At 42.5% G+C, this 24,101-nt stretch overlaps 2 protein-coding genes across 4 annotated transcripts in view; one reads left to right on the top strand and one right to left on the bottom strand.

Moving 5' to 3' along the window:
* The window catches only part of slx4ip (SLX4 interacting protein), a 34,132-nt gene extending 13,926 nt beyond the window's left edge, over positions 1-20,206 (bottom strand). The window contains exons 1-5 of one of the 3 annotated variants that reach the window (XM_026189037.1): positions 20,146-20,206; positions 19,031-19,141; positions 18,773-18,853; positions 10,014-10,103; positions 9,585-9,711 (exon numbers count right to left, since the gene is read on the bottom strand). In XM_026189037.1, coding sequence (XP_026044822.1) covers positions 9,585-9,711; positions 10,014-10,103; positions 18,773-18,805 — 250 coding nt within the window. In that variant the 5' untranslated portion in view covers positions 18,806-18,853; positions 19,031-19,141; positions 20,146-20,206. Of the gene's footprint in view, positions 1-9,584; positions 9,712-10,013; positions 10,104-18,772; positions 18,854-19,030; positions 19,220-20,145 lie in introns of those variants that run through there. The other 2 variants (XM_026189036.1, XM_026189035.1) reach the window with 2 other exon arrangements.
* Positions 19,493-22,608, top strand: mkks (MKKS centrosomal shuttling protein). Its single transcript, XM_026189034.1, has 4 exons — positions 19,493-20,567; positions 20,760-20,941; positions 21,257-21,367; positions 21,465-22,608. The coding sequence occupies exons 1-4, from the start codon at positions 19,592-19,594 to the stop codon at positions 21,891-21,893; spliced, it is 1,698 nt and encodes a 565-aa protein (XP_026044819.1). The 5' UTR covers positions 19,493-19,591; the 3' UTR covers positions 21,894-22,608.
* The last annotated feature ends 1,493 nt before the right edge of the window (positions 22,609-24,101 follow it).

Here is a 24,101-nt window from a genome sequence, read left to right as displayed (position 1 = left end):
AATTTAAAAAAGAAGGTGTATCACTGTTAAAGTCCACGATCAAGCAATGGCTTTATGAGTGAAACTACAGAGCATTTACAACAAGGTGCAAACCACCCATTACACTCAAGAACAACAGGTCCAGACTAAAAGACAGTTAATGCAATACCTTTGTTAAATCCCCTGAATTAAATCTGAAAGTCTCCACTTCAATCACATCTTAATTGTTTAAATTAGAATCCAATCTGGTGGTGAACAGAGGCAAAACTACAAAAACAGTGTCAACACTTCAAGATATTATTGTATATTCTTAAGTTTACTACCCAGTGATTGATAGCATCATGTCTGGTTTCTTTCTGTTGGTGCCTGCGGTATAATTAGCAACTAGAGTCAGCACATCAAGAATAATATTCATCATTAGAAAAGACAATACCAACATAGATTATGAAACACAAATCAAATCAGTCTGACATTATAAATATAGACTAAAATCCATCAATCGTGAACTTCATCACAGAGCCTTTGAAACTGGACGTGTGTTACTATGAGTTACTGTGATACTAAGCAATTACAATCAGTATTTTAATGACAATCAGGGGAAATTGTTACCCATAGGCTACAATCTTTTCAATTTCACCTTCAGGAATGCTTTTTACCATCAAATGTATTAGTATAAATTGAGCCTTACCAAATTTTGTTTTGGAAAATGTTTAGCATCGTAACTATGATTTGTGAACATTCAACAGAATCTCTCTGCAAGAGAACAAAACCCAAATATCTAACGGGCACAACTGCAGGGTGACTTTTAGTAGTGACATATGTGAGATCTGTAAAGAGCTATTTCTTCACTCAAACTGCATATTGGTTAAATATTTTCTTACACATTACATCACATTATTTGTTTTCAAAAGTTACATAATATTAATTGTGTGAAACTAAAATGTTTCTTTGGGGTGATGAAAGAAGCTCAGCTTACCATAGCCTTTATTTTTGTACAAAACTCTTGCTCCTCAGGCCAAATGATTTTTTACACAAGCCATCAGTGGATGACTAATGTCTTGGGACCAACCCAGTTGTCTTTTTGTCAGTGAATAGAATCTGTACAGCTCTATCTAGGTTGCGCAGGCTGGCATTAAACTCTGCTTCTTTGCAGCAAAAAGCTCCTTCCTAAAAGACCCATAAGACCATGTTTATTTATAAAAAAAAGAATTGTACTAATTGTTTTATCAGCCGAGAGCTTGCAGTTCTGGAAATGCGGCACACTCAGCATGTATAATAATGATTTGTTTTACTGGCTATGTGCCCCCATCACAGTAGGTCTGCAAGAAAACAGTGATTATAATGTTCAATTGCCAACATCGAGCTATACGGGATTACATCCACTTATCCATAATGACAAGCAGATAATTTGGTAGCAAAGCCTTTACAGTTAATGATGCCTAAAATGTATTAGCCACACAAATTAGCATGGTACTGTTACCATGCTAACACACTTTTTTGTGTGTTGGAGCCCTGACTTCAGGAGATGAGGCTTGAGGTGAGGAGACATAATGAGAAAGAGATGATGAAAATATGCATGTATAAATGTTAAATGGGCATAAATAGTTTGAAAGAATTTTTTTTTCCTATCAAATAACCTAAGAAAATTATTTACTATTCCTTTAACGTGGCTTGCTGTACTTTAAGCTCTAGCCGTCTTTTTGGTTTAGATACAATGCGCATGAGTACAGAGCCGAAATAAATTTTTTAAAAAAGTCACTGTCCTTCCTACTGACTACACTATACTTGGTGCACATCTCTTTGAAGGAGGACCTCCGTGCTGGTGTTAGCTTTAATGTAGGAGTACATATGGTACTGATAGTACTCTCACTAAATTGTCTTTAGAGTTTCCAGCCTTATAAGACTGTTCCTTTAGAGTCTGGTGCACATAAGGTATGTAATGTAATAATAACGGATAAGTCAACAGTCTTTAAATAGATTGCCATTAATCCCAATGGGAAATTGCATTAACACACAGATTGGGTATGTTGAGCATGTCTGTATTTAACAGCAGAATTTCTTTATCAGGAACAAAATCTAATATTGTGTTTTTCCCTAAATAGCAAAGGAGCAAATCATTTATCACCCACTGTGGAATGCTGATCTGTATCTCCGTTTTGTTTTCTCTGACTGCTCTTAGTCCATGAGGAACCAGGAAGCAAGCATCTTTCTTTGCACTTTCATGACTCTTTGTTTTTGGAGGCTCTGATTTAGCCCTCTTAGCCGCTTGTCTAGCTGTACAACTGTTCTCACTGCTTTCCCTTGGTGAGTTGAGCTTGCCAATTCCCAGGACAAACTTGACAGGGATGTCTGGACATGGAGTTGGGAACCAGTGCAATGCCGCGGCCCGAGACATCAGCTGTTGCTCCAATGTTGAAACGTCCTGCGCAGCGCAGAGTTGCTCTTGGCCCTCTGCCCAGGTTCTCTCGTGCTAAGCTTACATTCATGTTTCTCTCTCACAAACAGTTTGCTGGTCCCTCCTCTGGGAATAAGTGGCCCCTTTTTGCGGCAACTGTGGCCCACAGTGGTGCAATACTCAAATCTGCAGAGCAGAGACTTTAAAAGGTTTCATTTGTACTTCCTTAAAAAGAAGATGGCCTTGCTTAATTGTTTTGAAATCCAATGCACAACAATATTATGACAGGTCAAATCAAACAATAAAAAAGCTAGTATGCCATGTTTTTAGAAATGTGGTAGATAATATTTTAACCTCTTGTTTGGAGAGACTTCTGCCATCTTGTAACATACCGCAGAACAACTGCAGAAGAAAGACCAATGCTAGAGTGCTATGCTTTCGAAACACACATACACACACAGTGCAGTTTTCACCACTTCCTGGGAAAACAATGAGAGGAAAGAAAAGTCAACAAACCAGAAGGCGCCCAGAGTGAGTAGGACAGTAAAATGGACCAGACAGGAGTGAGAGGCATTCAGACCAGGGTCAAAGGTAAGCACCCATGGAAAAGACTTCATTAACTTCAGTCATATCCTGAGGAGATCATTAAAACACCCATAGAAAACACAGCATACTTGGTCTTACCATCGGCATTTCTAGCAGCCTGTCCTGTGGTGACGAGGAAAACTTCAGTTTTTTCTCTCTGTGTTTACAGACTCTTAAGTTACTTGATTATCCAAAACTTGGATGCATCCTTGAAACCAATTTCCACAGTTTAACAAAGATTTTATGTCAAATTCAGGCTCTTGGGGGGGGGAAGAGCTGCTTAGTCAGTCAGTTTAACTGTTTCAACTCAAAATGAACAGAATTCTACAGGCCACAGTATTATTAAATTATGCCTGCACTGCCTCAAAAACAAAAATCTGATTACTGCAGTGGTTGCAAAGGCACCGATTTCCTCCTCTAACCTAATTTCTCTCATTAACATATTCTTAGTGTGCATGTAAAACTAATGACTGCATGTTGGGAGAACTGTAATTCCCACGAAACCTCTTTACGAACAGGAGTTGAACCAGCAGGACACTCAGACACCAGTGCCTGAGAATCCTGATCTCCTGACATCTCTTCTTTGATGTAGACCCCCTCCCTCTGTCCTCAAGTGTGGGTGGAGAGTCGAGGCTTAGTGCGCGAGAGTGGGGTGGAGTTGTGAGGGATGAGAGCGCATGAGGAAGTTACCCATATGTAAGTGGGGGCTTTCCTGGACATCACTCTGTGTGTGTGTAACTGTAACTACGGCCGTAGCAGAGAACTGTGCCTTATCATCCCGCACAACTTCCACCTGAAACAATATTTGCACATGAGTGTTCAATTTAACATTTGGGTGACCCCTTCATCGCAGTTACAAAATACGCCGCAGCATGGTAGCTCAGGCCAACCCATAATGCAGCATGTGAATAAAAGTGGTGGGGAGCATTCTGAAGTGCAGAACAATTACCAAAGGGAAAAATATATTTTTCAGGAACATAATCTGATGAGAGACATGAAGTCACAATACAAAATGTCGTGTTCAATCATCATTATATCTTAAGTAGCTCGCGAGGTTACAAATTTCCCAAAGTGCAGTCAAACGGAGCATTCAGAGTGAGGAAGCAATCTGCTTAATCTGCATTTAAATAAAATAAGTGCATTTTGGGGCTTTGAGTTATGCAAAGTGTTCACTCTTTAAAACCAGGGCTGAAGTCTCATTGAAAGAAGCCTCTCCTACCTGGAATGTCTACCACTGTTTATTGATAACAGGAAGGTACAAAGTGAGTGAGTGAAAAAACAAAACTGTTTTCCTCTGACTAGGTCTGAATCTTATTATAATCTGTTGTAAATAGTTAAATGATGTAACACTACATGAACTGGAAATGGTCAGCGTGCACTATCCACTGTATTTGCTTTTGTTAAAGCCATTGTCGGCAGGCTTTTCTGATAACCTGTGTTGGAGGTAGTGTATTACAAGGTAATGCATTGCTGCAACTCCACTTGTGCAACAAGGGGAAACGTTTAAGAGCGGCCTATGACTTGTGGGTAGTAGATATACACATTACTTGGAATTTGTTGCGTAAAAATGCAAGCGTGTTACGCTAAAGTTCAAAGATCTAGTCATAATCTAGAAATTTGTCATGATATGCTGTTTTATGTAAATGTTAAAGTTATACTGCTGCAATTTAAGTGATTGTGGATTAACTAGAAACTGTTACTTTATGTACAATTTGAAAGTGTAATGCAATATTGTTTTCAATTATGACCTCACCAGTGTTGACAAAACACAGTGCATTAGGCAAACTACTATAACAACACCTGTCCATGGAAAAAACAACAACAAAAAAAACAAAACTCAAAAGCACGTGACATAAGCCCATTTCTTCCAAAGTGAAAGGGCACGAAACTGCTGTTCTCTGACATGTTTTAGTAAGGCCTGCAACAAGGCATTCTGGTCAGGCTGAACACTTAGCATGAGTTCAACAGAGTGTGTGTGTGTGTGTGTGTTCCGTCTCCCACACCAGATTGTGGTAAAAGGGAACAGTCACATGAATGTGATCCATGCTCAGGCTAAGACTCAGGCCCTAATTATATGGGAAAAGAGTGTGGTGTGACTATGGTGGGGATTGCGGTTGTGTCCTAAGAGACTACAGCTGACCCTGTGGAGAAAGTGAAGCAGGGAAAGTGGGAAAACATAAAAAGACAGCATTAGGAGAGCAGAGAAGTGCAGACATGGAAGGCAGAGAAGAGGCGATAATAAATATAAATGCATAAAATGTAAGGGGGAAAAAAGAAAGACAAATAAGAGAAGTGTGCGTGTTTGTGAGAAATAATAGGTAGTGGGGTTAACAATGGAGTCGGACTGTCCTATGTGTTGCTGCTGAGTAAGGCTAGAGGCTTAGAGAAAGGATTTAAAGAGCCACAGCAACACCACAAAGCACCATGGGGAAGGGGCTTGCCTGGCAGGGGCCAAGGGAGGGAGAGCAAGCAGAGAGAGAGGTGGGCTGGATGGAGCGGCTACTCTGATCAGGATCCATTTCCAGCCTAGGCCTTGGAATTCCTTTGTTCCTGTCACAGGTCTCCGTTTCCCTCTTGCCTTAATCCCAGCCTGCCTCACGCCCAGTAACATAGAGCAGGGCAGGTAACTAAACCACACAGGCATGCTTCCCTATTTACAGACGAGTTCCCACATAATAGTTGCTAATATAAATAATAATAGCTGACGTTACATTACAAACCAACAAAGTGTGTTAAATCAGACCGTCACCACTTAATGACATTTGATAAAAAGTCTGCCTCAAAAGAAGCATCACAGTACTAAGCAGAAAGGTTTGCATCCAGGCCGAACACTCTTCAAAATGATCCCAAGCAACACGTGCACTGCTTTGTATATCTGCACAGAAAATGTCATATGCTACTACAATCCTATCCTAATTAGAAACTCACTGTTGGGCTGTAGATCTTGAAATGCATGGTTAAGTCAAACAACAGTTAAATCAGAGCTGAGTAAAAGTGAGCCATCTCCCTTCTTGTCCCTGAACATCCTCCGCAGTCTTTATTGGAAGGGAGATGGTCATTCGTAAACACATTCTCCAGCAGTAAAGCTATCCAGCAACACTTGTGCTTTTCCTGCATTGGCCGTGTCCAGGCTGCCTTAAGCCCCCTTCATAGGCCTGCCAAAAGGAGTCAGTGGTACACTGTGCAGCACTCGCAAAGCCCTCTCCCACGGCTATTAGTGACCATTCATCTGGGGAGCCTGGGAAAATGCCTCTCCAGCCTGCCGTGGCCATGGGGAAACAGGCTGGCAGGTGTTCCCTCCCTCTAAGCCCTGGCACCTGTGCAGGGAGAGGAAGAAGGAACCAGCTCATGGGTTCAAACTGACTCTAGGTACCATTTTGCCACAGTGCCTCTAAGTCCTCCGACTGGTAGCAGGACTCCAAATGCCAGGTTAAACCACACCTGAGCTCTGCCTCACATAGGCAGATCAGTGTGCCTATTTCAATACCAATGGTAGACAAAAGACATCTGGCAATGTACTTTGGGAAGTTGAAATGGCACGTTAACTAAACCCATGTAAAATGGGACTTCTCAGTTTACACTATACCCATAGACACATACATATTGCTATTATGGTCTACAAAATCAATATTCTCTTGAGTGGAAACAATATGAGGCAAGAAAGTGCAGGATCATATTTAATCCGGTAAAGGAAAAGGAAATACAGTAGGTGGTGTATGGCAATCTTTTAGACAGTCTGTATGTTTTTCCAAGTCTGTATGTTTTTAGACAGCATGATGATCAAGGTATTAGCATCTGTCATGAATTTTCATGAATGTTATTGTGGATAGTCTTTGTTGTAGCTTCTTTACTCGAATAACATTTTGAATGACAAAAATGTCATTGAGAACACAGAGAACATATTATGCACTCATTTTCATTACTCAAATAACATCTTGCATGACAAAAATGTCATTCAAAACACAGAACATATTATGCACCGATTTTCATTTTGTAATTACTATGAGAAATGTGGGTGTGTTGAACACGGTCTACCAGTGAGAATGCATGAGGCCTTACTCATGCTCCCCTTCCCTGGACTTTTAAAGTCTACCATGTCCATTCTGCAAGTCCAGAGCCAAAATGCTTGGTGGGAAAAGTTCCCTCTGTTCATCTCTCTAAAAACATAAATAAATCACATCACTGTGAGCTAATCACGAAGTCTCAAGTAGCCTGTATAAAAAAAACGAGAGGGGTGGGGGGCCGACAGTTGGAATTGGCTTCTGCAGCTGAGATTTGTAGAAATGGCTTAGATTTATGTTGACAGAAGACATGAGATAAGCCGCTCTCTGACTTGTTCACTGGGTGCTATACACACACATATGCATTCAGCACAGCGTACATACATAAATACCATAACTCACAGAAAGAAGTCCGATACAGACACTTGTGCTGAGGAGTCTTGGAATGCTAAAAGCTGTTGATGGCTCATTTGAAGTGCCAACAGCTGAGACTGTTACGCCGTTCTTACTGCTGTCTGTTGGCGGAAGTCCCTGTGATTTTACACTGGCACCAGCTCAAACGCCGCCTCACACAAGACCCACAAGCCCCCTCCCGCACCATCCCACACATAGCGCAACGGTCCATCTGCCTATTCTTGGCGTAGACATCAGTACTATCCTGCCTGACACCTTTCTCTATATGCAACTACATGCACGTGCACATGTTTCATCGCATGTGGCTCACCCCTTGATATCCAGGACCATCCTGCCATCAAACATAAAACAAACAGATGCAAACAGGTCCTCTGCTAAAACAAAGAACAATCTCTCCAACAGTCTGAAAGATTAATATCTACCTCCACTGCTGAATGGATACCATCAATACTTAATACCCTCCTGTGGTTTGCTGGGTTTCCCTCCCTAAGCCTATAGTCTGTCCTCCCCTTTTTTATGGCTCCTGCTTGCATGCTCACTTCTCACAGTCACAGCCTCAGTCTTTACTGCTCAGCCACCTCCCTCACTTGGGACAATGAAAAGCCCAAGAATGTCATTACACTCACTTAAGACCTTTAATAGGACTAGAGAACATGAACTGTGTAGGCCTGTTTGAGGCACTATACCTTTTCATGTTGTAAGAGGGGAAAATTCTCTGATATGCTATGGAGTCATGTTCCACTGGTTACATTCTTTGTGGTGAAGCTGCAAGGAGCTTAATCATTTTTACATGCATATTTCACTGCTGAAATACTGATAGTCCCCTTGTTCACACTCTAAACTGTGCACAACCATTTGGGGTGTGTGTGTGTGTGTGTGTGTGTGCGCGCGCACGTGGAGCCTTAGTCTACGATCACCATCATTAGACATGTCTGTCTCTCGTCAGTCTGTCATGGGAAATATGAGTCAGGCTTTTCAGTAACCTTACACTGTCAGCCTGTTCACACCTAACCCAGGGGGAGGATATGTGTCTCAAACACACTGTACAACTTCTGATTCACACTCTCTCTGATGCATATGAGCACCTGTGTGCACGCACTGTCGTACTATATCGGGACTATATGGACAGAAAGTTGAAAAATGAGTACATATACACAACGTGTGAAAACTACGAAAAGGTGGTAGGACTAAGTGTGCGTGTGGGTGTGTGTGTGGGAGGTAGCGTGAGAGGCAGAGCTACAGCCGCAGGAGAAACTTTATGGGGCCGACTGCCCTGTAATCCCACTCTAACAGTCAGGCTTGCCCCGCTGAGAGAGCCCAGTTTAACTGCCCTTAACTGCTACCTGTGACAAAACCTGTCTGTCTTACACCACACAGCTGGAGGTTCCTCTGATGCTTTATAGGTTTATAGTGCTTCAAAGGCATGCATGTGGATGGCTGGGGGAATGTATCTTTTCTGCATAAACAGGGACAAACCGAATCGACTTATGTAAATTTGTGCATAATTTATTGATATTTACTGTACATACTTTTTTGTGTCACAGCAGCTGGTTTTTGATGTTATCGTTTAACTACAGGCGCAGATAAACTCAGACTACCCAGTGGCGCATTAAACAGAATGATAATAAACGTTAGAAGTTTTAATGAACATGCGTCTTGCGCATACAAATGCACCTGAGACCTGCCAAGTCAAACACCACAACACAATATAAAAACTCCTATCAGCTCTTGCCTTTACAGGTCACACCCTGGGCGTAGGGAGCCACCATGTCCCAACTAGTTCTGTTGTCTTTTCACCCACTCAACAAGGTAGCCGTGAAATGCTTTCCTGTAACTTTGTTTTGTAACCCAATTTGCATTGTGCGTACAGACTTCAACAGTCTGCTTTGTGTGTGTAAGTATGGTACTGCGTTCACAGCCAAAGTAAACCATTTTACTTATCCAAGAATTAACGACAGACACGCCTAGGAGAAGGAAAGGGAAGACGTAGATGACGCCATTAGAATGAGCAACAATGATTTCAGAACAGAATAAATACAACTGGCACATGACAATTAAAACCAGTGCTGGAGGAAAACAACTGAAAAACACAGTGTTGTGCTAAATAATGGATTTTAAAGCACTAAATTATATAAACTGATAAACACTGGAATATTTGCCGCTAGAGAAAACAATCCAGTATAACGAGGGTCGGGATAATGGGGTTTTACCTTCCACAGAAAAGGCTGAAGCTGATGCCAGCTCCTTCTTCTGTTTGGGCTGTCTTCTATTGCGGAGGAACTCGGTATACTGCTTAACCCTCTGGTCCACAGAATCTTGAACCAGGGTTGTAACCTCCTAAAAACACATATTTAATGTATGTAAAGTAAACATATGTTGAATTGGTAAGAGAACACAAAATTTGATTTGGCGTAACAAGTAAAGTTTAAAGTTCAGATGAGGCAAAGATGATTACTGAAATTCCACATGTGGCTGAGAGGGAGATGGGAACAGTTCTCCAACAATGAAAATAGACGAGGCTCAGAGTCATTTTAGATTCTACGCTGCTTCTGCCTTTTGAAAAGGTCTCCAGCAGGAAAGACGCCATGTATTCCCTTTCACACTTAATAACAGCCACGCCCATCTCCCCGTGTCTGTACCTCGATGTGGCTCGTAGTGAACCAGCTAGTGTCCTCTTGGCCGCCCAGGGATAGAACGTGGAGATCCACCAGCACAGCATAGTTCCCACACTGTAACACAAAGAGGAAGGATAGCCACAGGTTGCTGAGGGGCATTGAGCTCACAGGCAACAAAGGGAATCAAAGTGCGGGTGATTGACAGCGAGACAAACCACAATGACCCCCTGTGTCCTCAAACATCACCCCAGGCCTCTCACAGCAGTCCGCTCCCTCCTTTTTCTCTGTCTAGCCATCTCCCTACCAATCTCTTTACAAAAAGTATGGCCCCGTTTGTCTCCTCATATTTCCCCTCACTCAGCGTAAATTATATCTGCAATACAGTGCCTGAGGACACAGTAAGCTACAGGAAAATCTAAAGATGTACCATAAAAATGAGGATTATTATCCCAGTTTGTATCAGAGAGGTAATAAAACCTTGTTTTTGTGTGTGTGTTGCAGAAAGAAAGGAAAAGAGCAGCAGGGTGGATTCCTGAATCACTATGTCCTTGTGACAATAAGCAATAAGGAACAAGGAGGCCAAAAGTGCCGCTGCTGTTTAAGTTGCTGTTACATCTTTCTCAAGCTAGCCTGATTATGGTTTACACATGAGTGCAAAAGCTGCCCTCTGCAGAGAGCAAATGGATGTGAGTCTCGTGTGAACTTAGCCTCTCCATGGTCAAGGAAGTAATGGATGGACTGAGACCACCCACAACATGACACAGTGGAGCAGCGAGTACTAAAACCCAGAGTGATAATGCGGCAAAAAGCATTCATGAGAATGACGGTGCAAAAACACTAAGGTCACGAAAAGCCAAAACCAGACACTGACCTGAGGATCACATTGTGGAACTTGAAGAGTGTGTAACAAGAGGAGAAGGATCACTGGATCATTCAGTAACAGGGGAAACTGGTGCACACTGAAAGCTTTGTTTTTAAGCAGGCACATCCTCTGGGCTAGTGTTAAAGCATAGTATTATAGACAAGATGACTAAACTCTACAATCCAGCATGCTCTCAGCATGACGTGAGAGACCTCATCCCACAGGGGTATAACCGTCTACTAATGTTCTAACTCTGGACACAAATGTACACTTCCCACCTCCAAACTTTTTCCAGTTGTCGCTTTCTTTTGTTAGTTAAGATTAGCTTAGCTTGCTCATTAAAGTACTGCATTGTTTCTCAACTGGTAAAAGTAAAGCTTGGCTGTGAACCTTTCATCAAATGTTATTAAAGGCTACATGTGAGCAAATCAGCCTGCCAAATACTCTGCATTATTTTCCCCTTGAGAGCATTATCCTCTCTCGTTCTTTCTGTATTATAATAACTGAAGTGAATCTGCTTTCTTATTTCCACAGCTAAACGAGTGCAGAGGGTGCCCCCACATGACTGATAAGTGAATCTTTCTAGTTGGTTTTAATCTCAGACATGTCTTGTAGTATTGAGTATGTGCAGCCCTACAGCATTAATGCATGCCAATTCATGTTAAAATGCAAGTCTAAATGTTAAAATACATTTACAAATGGAAAACTGTTTAAAAAATAAAAACAGAGTGTGCAAAAAATACTGAAAGGTTCTTATACAATAGCATGCATGCACAAAGAAATGAACCCCATGGACCAGAACGGAGCCCCATTTAATGCCCGCTCCTCATGTTTAAATTGTGTGCATGTTGCCTGTCAGTATCAGCTCGTCCCTAAAGATCAGCATTCTCTTCATCTTTTGACCTTTGTCTCACAGTTGCGCACCAATGACTGGTGGCCTCCTACAAATACCCATGTGTGGGAAAACCTAGCAACAGAGGGTCAGACCCTGTCAATCAAAACACAGAGACCAGCTAGTGGAGATGACACATGCAGACTGGATTTTTTGGTATACTGGTTCCCGACTTCTAAGACTTAACTCTTTTCACTGCGTACAAGTTACCAGATTATCCAGTCTAACCACCCTTTGATCCTTATGATCTTTAGTTTTTACTGACAATGTGCAAGACAAATGTTCAGTTGACACTTATCAACATTTTTGTGGCTACTGGACTTGTGCACTTTTTCTGTTTTCTCAAAATCTTACAATCATTGAATTAGATGCCTCAAAATCACACAATCTCATGTGTGCTGGCAGAGACTGAACCTGACCAGCGGTTATCTGCCTGCTCAGCTGTGTTGACATCAGAAAGGACAAAATATCATGCAAACTTTTTTGCAATCACAAAAAAGTGTGATGTCACATTAATTTGCTAAAAATATGCAATCAGTATAGGGTTCAGAGGGAGATCGTTATAGAAAAGCACAGCATTGTAAATCCCCTGACGTGGTTTCTGTGCTTCTGAGTGAGTGTCCTTTGGGCTGCAAGCCAGACAAGTATCAAGCTTTAGACTAACTTCTTTTTATCACATTAGAACAGCAGACAAGGCTCGACTGGGAATTGGAAGTTAATGATAAACACTGGTCTGCCCTTATACAAAAACAGCATGTGATTCTGCCAGATTCTCGGAAACGGGGGATTTTGTCAGGAATGCAAACTAATGCAATCACCCTAATGAGAAACCAATTAATTTGCCCAGCAAAAGTGCCAGTTTGGTAGAGAGACAAATTACCTGCAAAAGTATTGATATCTTGGCCAACGCTGTGCTGCTTGGGCACTACAGCTACTAGAGCTTTTTACAAGGGACATTTATGTTGAATATCGCAGACAAGACAAAATAGCAGCAGAATTTGGCATTTAATTTAATTTTGCACAAAGGCTCTGAGTACAATCACATCATGTGGCCTAAATTTGTCAACTCCCAGCACAAAGAGTGACCAGTGCATCTCTTGGCTGAACTATGCCACGAACCATAACCTTCGTGTATGTTTATTTATTGGTCTTTTTAAAGTGAGATCTTCGCAAGGAGTAGTATACTTTTTAGATGCAGCGATGAAACCACAAGTTTTCTCTCTCTCTCTCTCTCTTTTGTTTTTTAGAAAACACAGTAAAAAGGCAACAGAAAATTTTGCATCACCCCATCAGTAAAAACTCCATATTTTATTCTTTCTGTGACAGTTTCTACCATGTCATACTCAGGACCCTAAGGGTTTCATTAAATGTGACATATTCACTGAGAAACTGAAGAGCTATTTTACGTTGTGACACATTTAAGGAAATACTCAGAGCTTCTGCCACTGTTGTTGGAAAGGAACAGTTTGATAAAGGGCCAAGTTCAAGAGGAAGTTACTCTTTTCATACATACTAAAGTGGGCCAGCACCGCTTTGTTCTCTGCTTTGCTCGGGCTTTAGAGTTATGAACAGAGGCTGAAGGCTGAACGAGAAGCGGCAAGAAGCGCTACTTAATCCCAAATCCTTTATTGTGCCATCTTTTGTGGTCTGCTGTCACATATTGAATAGATAGGACCGAGTCTTCCTGCAGGCTAAGGCTCAGCTTCTCTATCCCAAGTCTCCCTGCTTCTGAACTGATAACTTGCGTGGGGGAAAAAAAAAGGTTAACCAAGAGAAATAAAATCCAAAAAAGCAGACACTAAACCTGCCCACAGCCCACAGCACAACACAAGAAAGGTCCTCTCTATTTTCTGCCTGTAAATAAACACATCCCGATGACTCTTTTACTTTCTCTCGTTTGCAGAGCTCTGGTCTATGTCACACTCAGTTCCCAAAACACTCTTTACCTTCCCTTATCTCTCTCCCAGACCCAGCTCTCCAAACCTCCTGCCTGCGCTGCTCAAACTTGGGCACGGAGCCCAGCTTCACCCGCCTCCCCACCTCGCTGCCCTTTGCCATTGCTATCGCAGTGTAAGAACCAGACCTTCTCAGACTGCACTTAGCTCAGAGGCTAACACTAACCAGCCGCAGATGTTTACATTGGGAGAGAAGGGGCAGCAGATGCGGTCTCACTCAATAAAACTTGCATCTATCCCAACTCTCCCTTTGTCTCTCTCTCTCTTTTTCTGACTCTTTCTGCAAGTCTGCAAAGCACCCTGGGGAACTCTTTAGATATGTGGGTGTGACAACTTTGGCTTTATTTTTCTCATTCCCAGCTCTCTTTCTTTGTGCTGTGAGTCACCTGGGTTTCCCCTTGTAAAAAAAAGCAAAAAACACACAAAAAAACTGTTTTCCAGTTTTTCAAACCACTGGCTACTTAACATTAACATTTGAAACTTGATTATTCCCAAATGCAAATGTTATTTACAAACAGTGCACCAAAGTGTTTTGTATGCAAGCCTCCCTTCACTCTGGATGAATGTTAGCACACCTGAGTTTCCTTTATTTGATGATAAAAAGAGACACAACCCAGGAGAGGAATTCCAGCAGCAAGAACAGACAAGAATATCTCCAGGTAACACTCGGCAAACAAAGTGTAGGCAGACACATCCCTGAGAAATTGGTAGATAGACAGAAATAGCAAGCTGAGAAGCATTTTGCCTCATTAGGAGATGTGATTTCTGTACTGCAATGTAGGCCAGTTTTGAGATGAAAGCGTTTTTTTCCTCTTTTTTTTTATCCTTGTCACTTTCTCTTTTTGAAAATGGAAAGTGTCAAAAATGTTTCCAAGAAGAAAATGCAATAATTTTTGTTCAGAGCCGCGATGTGTGGTCTGTTATGAGCTCATCTCCAGACCAACAATAACACTAAACAGCACATAAACCTCTGACATTAAACTGCTCTGTGATAACTCAGATCTTTTATTCCTTAAAAAAACACTTTGGTCTGTCTCAACTTACTACATTAGATGGGTAAAAAGTTGGTGGTGTATGCTCTTAATAGAAGGCAGATTGCAGGGCTCTGTAGCAATAATGTCCTGGCAGACACAGCATGCACTTGAGTGGATCAGCCTTTTAGCCCACAGGGCCTTTTCGGGAGGTCTGAGAAGTGGCAGGTCACTATATGGTCTAAGCCTATTTAAGAAGGAGCATACCAACACCTCCTGCAGTTCCACAGACCACGGAGGGAGCTGCTTTGAAAACATCCCAGTAGAAAGGACCATAAAACACCCCGAACAACCTACTGAACATGGCCCAATGAATCCAAGAACATAAAAATCATAATTTCTCAGATAAACCTTATTCTCTGTGCAAGATGGCAAACACAATCAGCAACATCTGTGAAAACAGAAACCAGGAGATTTTTTTCTCTTTATTATTCTAAGAAGTTAATTCAGTCATTAAGAAAACATGGTGGCAGTGCTGTATGTCTTGTAAAAGAGAAGCCATAGGCAGAGCCTTGAATGCTATTGTTTGGTCTGATCCCTTCTAACATACTTGTTGCGGTTAGCTGGTTAAGCATGGTAGAGGCTGTGTGGATTTTCTCAGGCAGACTAACACAACAGTATCATTATGTGCCCAGTGGGAAGGAACCTTCCGTGAACCTCCAGGGTTTTTACTCTCCCACATCCAACCGAGGGGGGTGGTGGGGTAGCCTGTATGCAGGCATGCATATGAAACAAATAAAAGGGAATGAACGCAATATCTGGTCAGCTAGGCACACATGGCATTACGGAGGATGTGAGAGATCAGCGAAAATGTCTGCAGCCCCTCATCCAAAACTCTCAATAAATGAAACATCAACAAAAGAGAGACCAACGGCTTTCCCTGCACTTAACAAAAACATCTGATGTGCATTATTTCTGTCAGAGCAACAGACTGAGGATGAACAGCTCGGATTTTTCATAGAATGAGTTTCCTCTTCGCCGTATGGTTGTGCCCATTAACAAAAGGCTCTTGGGAAGGCATGAGATTCCCAAAAGGTGACCAGAAACTCCAACTTTTTCTAAAGAATGAACCACAACATGGTAACATGGTGTAACAGCAGCTGAAACATGCATCTGTAGTGCCCTCTTGTGGACAAATACAGTCCTACTTAGACGGGAAAAAAGAAAGAAAATCTTACATCAGAATTGGAATACAGCAAATGCTAGAAAAACAACCACATGCTGTATTGCTGGGTTGCATATTTTCCAGGGCTGCACGAGAGCTTTTCAAAGGTTTAGCACAGACCATAAAAACTCATGTCACTTGCTGGAAGTAGTTTGTGTAGCTGTTCTACTATTTGGACGTAGCACAAACACAGAGAGCTGTTTATCATGACGGCTAAAAACGTTTGAAAAGAAAGCATATTCATCTCGTCGCTTGGTACCTTGTGTGCATCTTACGTCAGAAAAATGCATTTTGTGGTGAGTGAAAAACACAAAACAGCTTCTTAGAAGCAAAATATTTCCCAAATACATATGGCAAGTACTTGTTGACAAGACGCTGAAATAAGCTATAAACAGCTTTATAGCCCTGAGCAAAGTTTACTGGGAAAGCTCTCAGCAAATGTACTTCAATTAGAGTTACAGACCCAATTCCAAAATATCTGGGACACTGTATAAAATGTTAATAAAAGCAGAATTCAATGATCTGCAATCTTATAATTCCCCATTTTATTTACAAGAGAACATGGAAAACATACCAAATGTTTAAACTTGAGAAAATTGTAGTACTATTTCAAGAAAAAAACAAAGTCATTTTGAATTTGATGGCAGCAACATGTTTACTACTGCGTAGCATGTCCTCTTCTTTCAATAACGTAAATATCTGTAAACTGAGGAGGTCAGATGCTGAGCTTTTAGGAGAGGAACATTATCCCATTCTTATCTGATACAGGATTCTAGTTGCTCAAAAGTCTTGCGTCTTCCTTTTTCTATTTTTCATTCTGTCAAATCTTTCTAACTGGTGAAAGGTTTGGAATACAGCCAGACCAGTTCAGCATTGAGACTCTTCTACTGTGAAGCCATGCTGTTGTAATAGATCCAGTACATGCTTTAGCATTGTATTGCTGAAATATGCAAGGCCTTCCCTGAAAAAATCATCATCTGGATGAGAGTGTATTCCAGATGTGTTAGCTGGCAAGCCCACAGACATTAATGCACCATCAGAGATGCAGGCTTTTAAAATGAGTGTTGATAAGAATTTCAAACTCTGTCTTTACCATACTACCGTATGTAAAGCACCTTGAGGTACAACTGCTGTTGCGCAGCTGAACATGGGAGCGCAATGTTCTTTAATTTAACAAATATATATTATCTCCTTCTTATTTCAGCTGATCTCTTTACGCGCTCCCACAACTAACCATCTGCCTACATCTCACCATATCCTTAGCATCTTTCTCTTTCACACCAACCATCTTCATGTCTTCCTTCACATTCATTCATCTTCTCTGTATATCTATTTTCATCCTGCCTGGGGGCTCCATAGCAAACATCATTTCCTCAACATATCCACTATCCATCATCTGCACACATGCACAGACTTGGCCCTCTGTGTCTCCAAACTACTCATCTCGAATTCTGTCCATCCTGATTAGTACCAATGTGAACTTCCTCAATTCTGCTACCTCCAGCTCCTCCTCCTGTCTTTTTGTCAATGCCATCTCCAAACCATACATCATAGCAGGTCTTACTACCATCTTGTAAACTTTCCATTTCAGTCTTGCTGCTATCCCTTTCCCACAAATCACCTCTGACCTGCTCCACTCTACCTGCACTCTCTTCTTCACCTCTCTTCTGCATTGTGCATTGCTTTGGATGGTTGTTCCCAGATATTTAAACTCATGTGCCTTCAGTACCTCTACTCCTTGCATCTTCACCCATTTCCCTCTTATTCACACACATGTATTCTTTCTTGGTTCTAATGAGTTTCATTCCTCTACTCTCCTGAACACACCTCCATCTCCCCAGGCTCCACCTGCTCCCTACTCTTACTAAAGATCACAGTCATCTGTGAAAATGACAGTTCACTGAGACTCCTGCCAGATCTCATTTCAGCTGTCCATCACAACAGCAAAAAGGATGGGCTCACGCAGAGCCTATCTGTCACTCATACTGCACACCTCACTATCATCTTGGTGTCCTCATATATGTTCTATACTACCCTCAAATACTTCTCTGCCACTTCTAACTTCCTCGTGCAATAACACAGTTCCTTCCTTGGCATCCTATCACATGCTTCCATCTCATATAGATATCTCTATGCCGCCAAAGGCAAGTCATTTGAACCAACTGCTTTTCCACTCTTCATCCTCTTGTAGCTTTTTCTTCAATGCAGTAATGCACCTGTAAGTTGGCAAACCAATTTACAGGTGCATTACTGCCACCTAGTGGACTGGAATGTGGACAGGAGACTAGCATCAATCATCTAATTCAAGATATTTAAATAGAAAATTGTTTAATTTCAGTAACAAATTCCTCAGTGTAAAACTGTAATTTCTGTCCTTCAACAAAGCCACTGATTCTCTTCTTTTTCACTCAAACTTAATGCAAAGGATTGGCACGTGTTCAACAGGTTTTGGTGGATTACATAAATGCAGAGACCTGTTCGGTGTTTGCCTGTTCTAGTGTATGGTTTAGCCTATATGTCCTATTGTCAACAAAATAATCAACATTTATTCCTTTGGGATCCTACCCTGCATTCTCTTCAAGCCTACATTGTTTTGTAGATTTCTTCCTGTGTCTGCAGTATCCCAGTAATTAAAACAGTACTGCTCATACTGCTACAAATATTCCGCAAATGAGTCTTACGATAATTTTAACTTCTTCACAGCCGCCCTCACTTCCTCTTTACTAATCATCTGTACTTCCTGATCTGTACTGTCCTCCATCCACACACCCTTCTCTACCTCGTTTTATTCATTCATCATCAACAAATATAATATACAGTATGTTAATTCAACGCAGCACCGCACGAACTCGTGTACTGGGTATATCGTTTCACTTACCTTAATGACAAGTTTGATAGGAGCCATTCTCATGAATTCAGTTAGCTTCACTAGAGTAAGTGCACGGTGGGCAGCTATTACCTGTATTTTTTGAAGACAACAGAGACAGATTTCTTTATTTGTTACGCTCGTACGACAAACGGCCACCGTCAACAATTACAAAAACATAACAAGTGTTATAATAAAGTAAAATAATAACATATAAGTTCGTTAGACATAAAACATATAAGTATATTAAAGTTAACCAGAACTTCATACCGCCAACAGTTTTGAATGATTCTTCAACAGCCGGGCGACCGGAGATGACGTCACCTTCAATTTGTAGTCCAATAACTGAGCGCATTGTGCGTGGGACGTTTCACTGTATGCCTTTTGCATAAAAAAATAATAATAGAGATAGACAACTACTCTTCTACATAAAGACTCGTAAATTCGCTTTTAGTTGGTTTATTCCTTATGAAAAGCCGGTACTAGAGGCAAGCGACGGTTTCTCGAGTAGGACCGCAGCTTGGCCAAGCGCTGTGTTGCTACCATGGAAACGAGTTGTGTCTGTACAACGCCTTTGTCAATCTCTCAAACTACACACTGTCAAATTACATCTAAATATGTATGGCATCAAATGTTAGACCCTACAATAAGGTAGTGGTGGTTTTGGTTGGATTTAATAAATTAATCTGCAACTGTTCCCCGTTCTTTTAAAACACAATTTGGTCAGGCAATGCTACGAGCATCACTATTCTATCATTGCTAACACTTATCACTGCCGATTTGCCGTATGTTGGTACTGTCTACCTTAACAATGTTAAATGTGCTTCGGTCATGTCTCGACTCAGCAAGAAATCTCCATCTGTTTGCACTGATATGCCACTGGACAACACTGATATTTGCAGCAAGCTTCACCTGCTGAAACAGATACTAACGTCTTGTTTCGGTCCCACAGGTAGACTGAAACAAGTTCACAACAACATTGGAGGACACGTCGTGACCACCTCTGCCTCCTCGGTTCTTCTTTCATCCGTTTCCTCCTCGCAGCCTTTTATCAATCTCATAAAAACCTCCATCCTCAACCACGTCTCTCGCTTCAGCGACTGCGGTTTGTTTGCAGCTGTCTTATGCCTTTCTCTTATTGAACAAATCAAAAAGTCTGCTCTCAGGGAAAGCGTGGCTATCAGAGTGAACAACTACCTGCTCGCTCTGTGTACCAGCTACCTTCAACGAGAAGACTGTGGTTGTAGAGTGAAGCTCGACTTCTGCAGCACTCAGAACTTGATCACGTTAGCTCGCAGTGTTATCTCCAGCAAACCCGCATGTGTACTAACAGAGCCCGAGACGCTTCACATTAGCAAACTGGCTGTGCAAGCTTTTTTGCTCACCGTTCCCTGCAGCAGTCCAGGTATAGTCAGTTTTGGCAGAATAGTGACTGTTCCTGTAGAAGGTCATTCTGTGCTAAGCTCTGAAGTGCTTCCAGGTTTATTGGTGGAGATGCCTGATGGCCTGAGTGAGGAAGACAAACCTTTAAATCCCCTCAGTGTTGTGCTTTTCAGTGCGTCTCTTGCTGGGGACATTTCTGAACTAGGAGATGGAGTAATTGAGGCCCACCCGGATGTAGACACAGACTCACAGATCCTGGGTCAACTTCTGGAGCTTGGCAGACAGGTGATTAATGATGAAGTGAAGCTCTTCATGTGCCAGAAGGTCATCCACCCAGTTTTGCAGCAATATCTCAGGAGTCATGGTGTCATAGTGGTAGAGAGACTGGGAATTGCTCTTATGGAGCCACTTACTCAGCTGACAGGTGGGCTGCAAAATCATGCCATACATACAAGCACCAGTTAAACACCAATAGCTTTATTTGTTTTTCAATTCAGCTCACTGCACTACTGTAATAATCTATCTACTGTCCGAGTGGAATATACTTGTGTTGTATTTATGGTGGGGGGTTTTTTTGTTTGTTTGTTTTGTTTTTTTGCATACCTTTTACAAATAGGGGCTCAACCTGTGGCCACATTACATACCACAATCCCACCCAAGACCTACGGGAAGGCGAGGGATCTCTGTATAAAGCACTTTGGATCCAAGACAATGCTGCATTTATTCCCTCTTGGGGAGTCTGCGATCTGCACAATGATCCTCTGCCACAGGAACCAGACCATGTTAAATGAGCTGAAGGTAAGATAAAGTGGGTGTTAAAGCTGTACTGTTGGCTTCTGGAGTTAATGATGGATGGAGAGACATATTGCCTGAAACAACGTAGATTCCACTCATAAGACTCCCTATCGCTAAGATTTACAATTCCTGCTGTATGTTAGTTCAATAAATGAGAAGTCAGTAATGGATTTTCCCACAAAGTAAATGTTTTAGTGTTCGTCCATTGAGAGATCAAATTTCTTCAGAAAATATACGTTTTTAACACAGTCATGGAATACCCATTATTGTCATGTAAATGTGACAAAGGGGTCACTTCCTGATGTGTTTGTGCTAAAGGTGGTGTGCCAGACGGCAGAACATGTACTGAGGCTCACTCTAAGGGAACCATTTGCCTTGGTTGGGGGTGGCTGTACTGAGACAAACTTGGCTGCTTATGTTAGACACAAGGTGAGATCCAGTATTTGGTCTTCACTTACCCCAGTTTTATTGATTTCACGTGTCTTTCACAATGACATGCCTTCATGATGCCATATTTTTTTCTTAGAGCAAGAGTGAGGTACCAGAGACTGCATCGGTATTAATGTGCTCACAGACAGAGTACCTTCTTGGTGTGGAGCTATTCTGCTGTGCTCTGGAGTCTGCAGCTCGAGCGCTGGAGCACGATGGTGGGAGTTCTTTAATTGATCTGACTCATGCTCATCGCTGGATGCTCCCTGCAGATGCCATCAAAGAAACCATGGAGGAAAGTTTGGGCTTCTGTGGCTGCGGTTTGGTACAAAGTAGCCCAAGTAAGAAGTGGACTTATCTAAACACTAAATATTCAGATTTCTGTCCATCACCGGTGTTTAAAGACACTCGTGTGCAGCCACGTGTACTAGACTCCTTCACAGCTAAACTCAGCGCATTGCAAGTTGCTGTGGAAACTGCTAATCTTGCTCTGGATGTTAAATATATAATTCAAGATATGAATTAGCGGAACAGATTTTTTTGTGTAGTGTGGAATTCTGGTTTGTGGGTTTAAAATGGGGACTGAATGCTGCCTTTTTGGTTTCAAATTTAAAAAAAAAAGAGCTTAGACAGTAGGGAGTCCTTTTGCATATCATTTAAAAACCCATGCTGGCACTGGGGTACATTAGTACATGGGTAACTTATATCTGTGAAGGTAGCATTAATGTTTAACTATGCTGAAAACGCATCTGATGTGTATGGGGAAAGGAATCATGCTGGGCATTTATAGTAATTTGGACTGGGTAATGTGTTAGCAATAAAGAGATACCATGTTGTTGGATGGAAATGAAAATTATCAACTTGCAGAGGGCTGAATTCAAAGACACCCCATAAATAAAAATGAAACATTGATACTTCAGGCTAGTCCATTTTGCAGAAATGTCATTAAAGCAACTCAAAATACTAGTAAGTAGTTTGTGTGGCCCCCACATGCATGCCTGACAACGTCTGCATATGCCCTTAATGAGATGACGGATGGTGTCCTGGGGTGGATCTCCTCGCAGATCTGGAGCAGGGCATCATTGAGCTCCTGTCATTAGAGGTGTTCCCAGAGGTGTTCTATTGGATTTAAGTCAGGCAAGTGTGGGTGCCAGTCAGCAACATCAGTTACTTTGTTCTCTAGGAACTCTGTCATAAAACGCTGTGTGGCAAAACAAAACAGGAGCACCAGGAGTCCAAAAACAACACGTGCACAGAAAACACCGGCGCACAAAGAACAGTTCAATAGTAAGTCAGGGGGCCGACCCGGAGGTCGCCGGCACAAAAGTTCATAAGTCAAACGGTCGGGGGCGACCAGGCGGGTGGCACAGGTGACAGAGCCGGGCTCACCAGAACCCCCAGCGGACGAGGCGGGTGGCGGCGTGGGAGCCACGGAGTGCTGGATGGACTCATCCGAGCTTCCAGCAGGAGCCGGTGTAGAACCAGAGGGCATTGGGACCCCTGGCTGAATGTTAAGCTGACCAGAAGACTGAACTGCTACAGGGGACTGGGCTAGTGGTTCAGGTGCAAGCTGAGCTACTGGAGACATGGGGAGCTGAGCTACTAATGGTGGTGAAGTAGATGACTGCACGGGAGACAGAACTGAGGGCGTCTGCACTGGCACAGGGGACTGAACTAATGTCTGTAGTAACGGTGGTGGTGAGAGTGGAGTGGGTGGTGGAGTTGATGACTTCACAGAAGAATGAACTAGGGGTGACTGCACAGGAAACTGAGCTAGAGGTAGTAGTGACGGTTGGGGAGAAAGTGGAGCTGGTGGTTGAGTGGATGACTGTGCTAAGGGAGACTGCACTGGGGACAGCTGAGCTGCAGGAAACTGAACCGGGAACTGCAGTGACTGTTGTGGTGGAGGTGTAACGAGTGGAGGAGTGGCTGAATTGGCTGCGGGCCGGGCGGCTAACGGCTCAGCTACAGAGTGCATTAATGGCAGGGCTATAGGTTGAATGACTGAGTAGCAGCCTGACTGGCTGAGTGTAGTGAAGTGCTACGGGGAACTGAACTGGTGGCGACGCAAGAGACTGAGCTCGGAACTGACTAGGCACATGAGCAATGGACTGAATGGGTAATTGAGCTATGGATTGTGTCCTTGGGCAAGACACTTCACCCGTTGCCTACTGGTGGTGGTCAGAGGGCCCGGTGGCGCCAGTGTCCGGCAGCCTCGCCTCTGTCAGTGCGCCCCAGGGTGGCTGTGGCTACAATGTAGCTTGCCATCACCAGTGTGTGAATGTGTGTGTGAATGGGTGGATGACTGGTTATGTAAAGCGCTTTGGGGTCCTTAGGGACTAGTAAAGCGCTATATAAATACAGGCCAGGCCATTTACAAGTGGCTGAACTAAAGGTTGAATTGAACAATGAATAGCAGACTGGCCTAAAGGCAATGTAGGAGGCTGGAGTGATAGCTGAGGTGAGAATGGAGCTTCAGTAGGCCAGGCAGCTAAGTGAGCTTCACTTTGGGCTAGAGCAGTCTCGGGAAAAACAGTCTTGGAGGTATTTATTTCCTGCTCTGAGTAAGCCAAGAAACCGTCAATAGTCACAGGCTGAGTGGATTCTGTTGTCTCCAGGGGTCCAGATTCAGATGAAATTACAAACTCAGCTTCTGGGGAAGCCTTGGAGAGCGTAGCAGTCTCAGGAATTGCCATAGAATCTGTCCTTGTGGGCGCAAACCTAGAGCTCTTTC

The sequence above is a fragment of the Astatotilapia calliptera genome, chromosome 13, assembly GCF_900246225.1.
Source record: "Astatotilapia calliptera chromosome 13, fAstCal1.2, whole genome shotgun sequence".
Classification (NCBI taxonomy): Eukaryota; Metazoa; Chordata; class Actinopteri; order Cichliformes; family Cichlidae; genus Astatotilapia; species Astatotilapia calliptera.
This window is presented reverse-complemented; position numbering and strand designations above follow the sequence as displayed.

Coding starts and splice junctions, on each gene's coding strand:
- mkks (XM_026189034.1), top strand. CDS start 19,592: ATGTCTCGACTCAGCAAGAAATCTCCATCTGTTTGCACTGATATGCCA. Junction 20,568..20,759: donor GCCACTTACTCAGCTGACAG/GTGGGCTGCAAA, acceptor TTTTACAAATAG/GGGCTCAACCTGTGGCCACA. Junction 21,368..21,464: donor CTGCTTATGTTAGACACAAG/GTGAGATCCAGT, acceptor TTTTTTTCTTAG/AGCAAGAGTGAGGTACCAGA.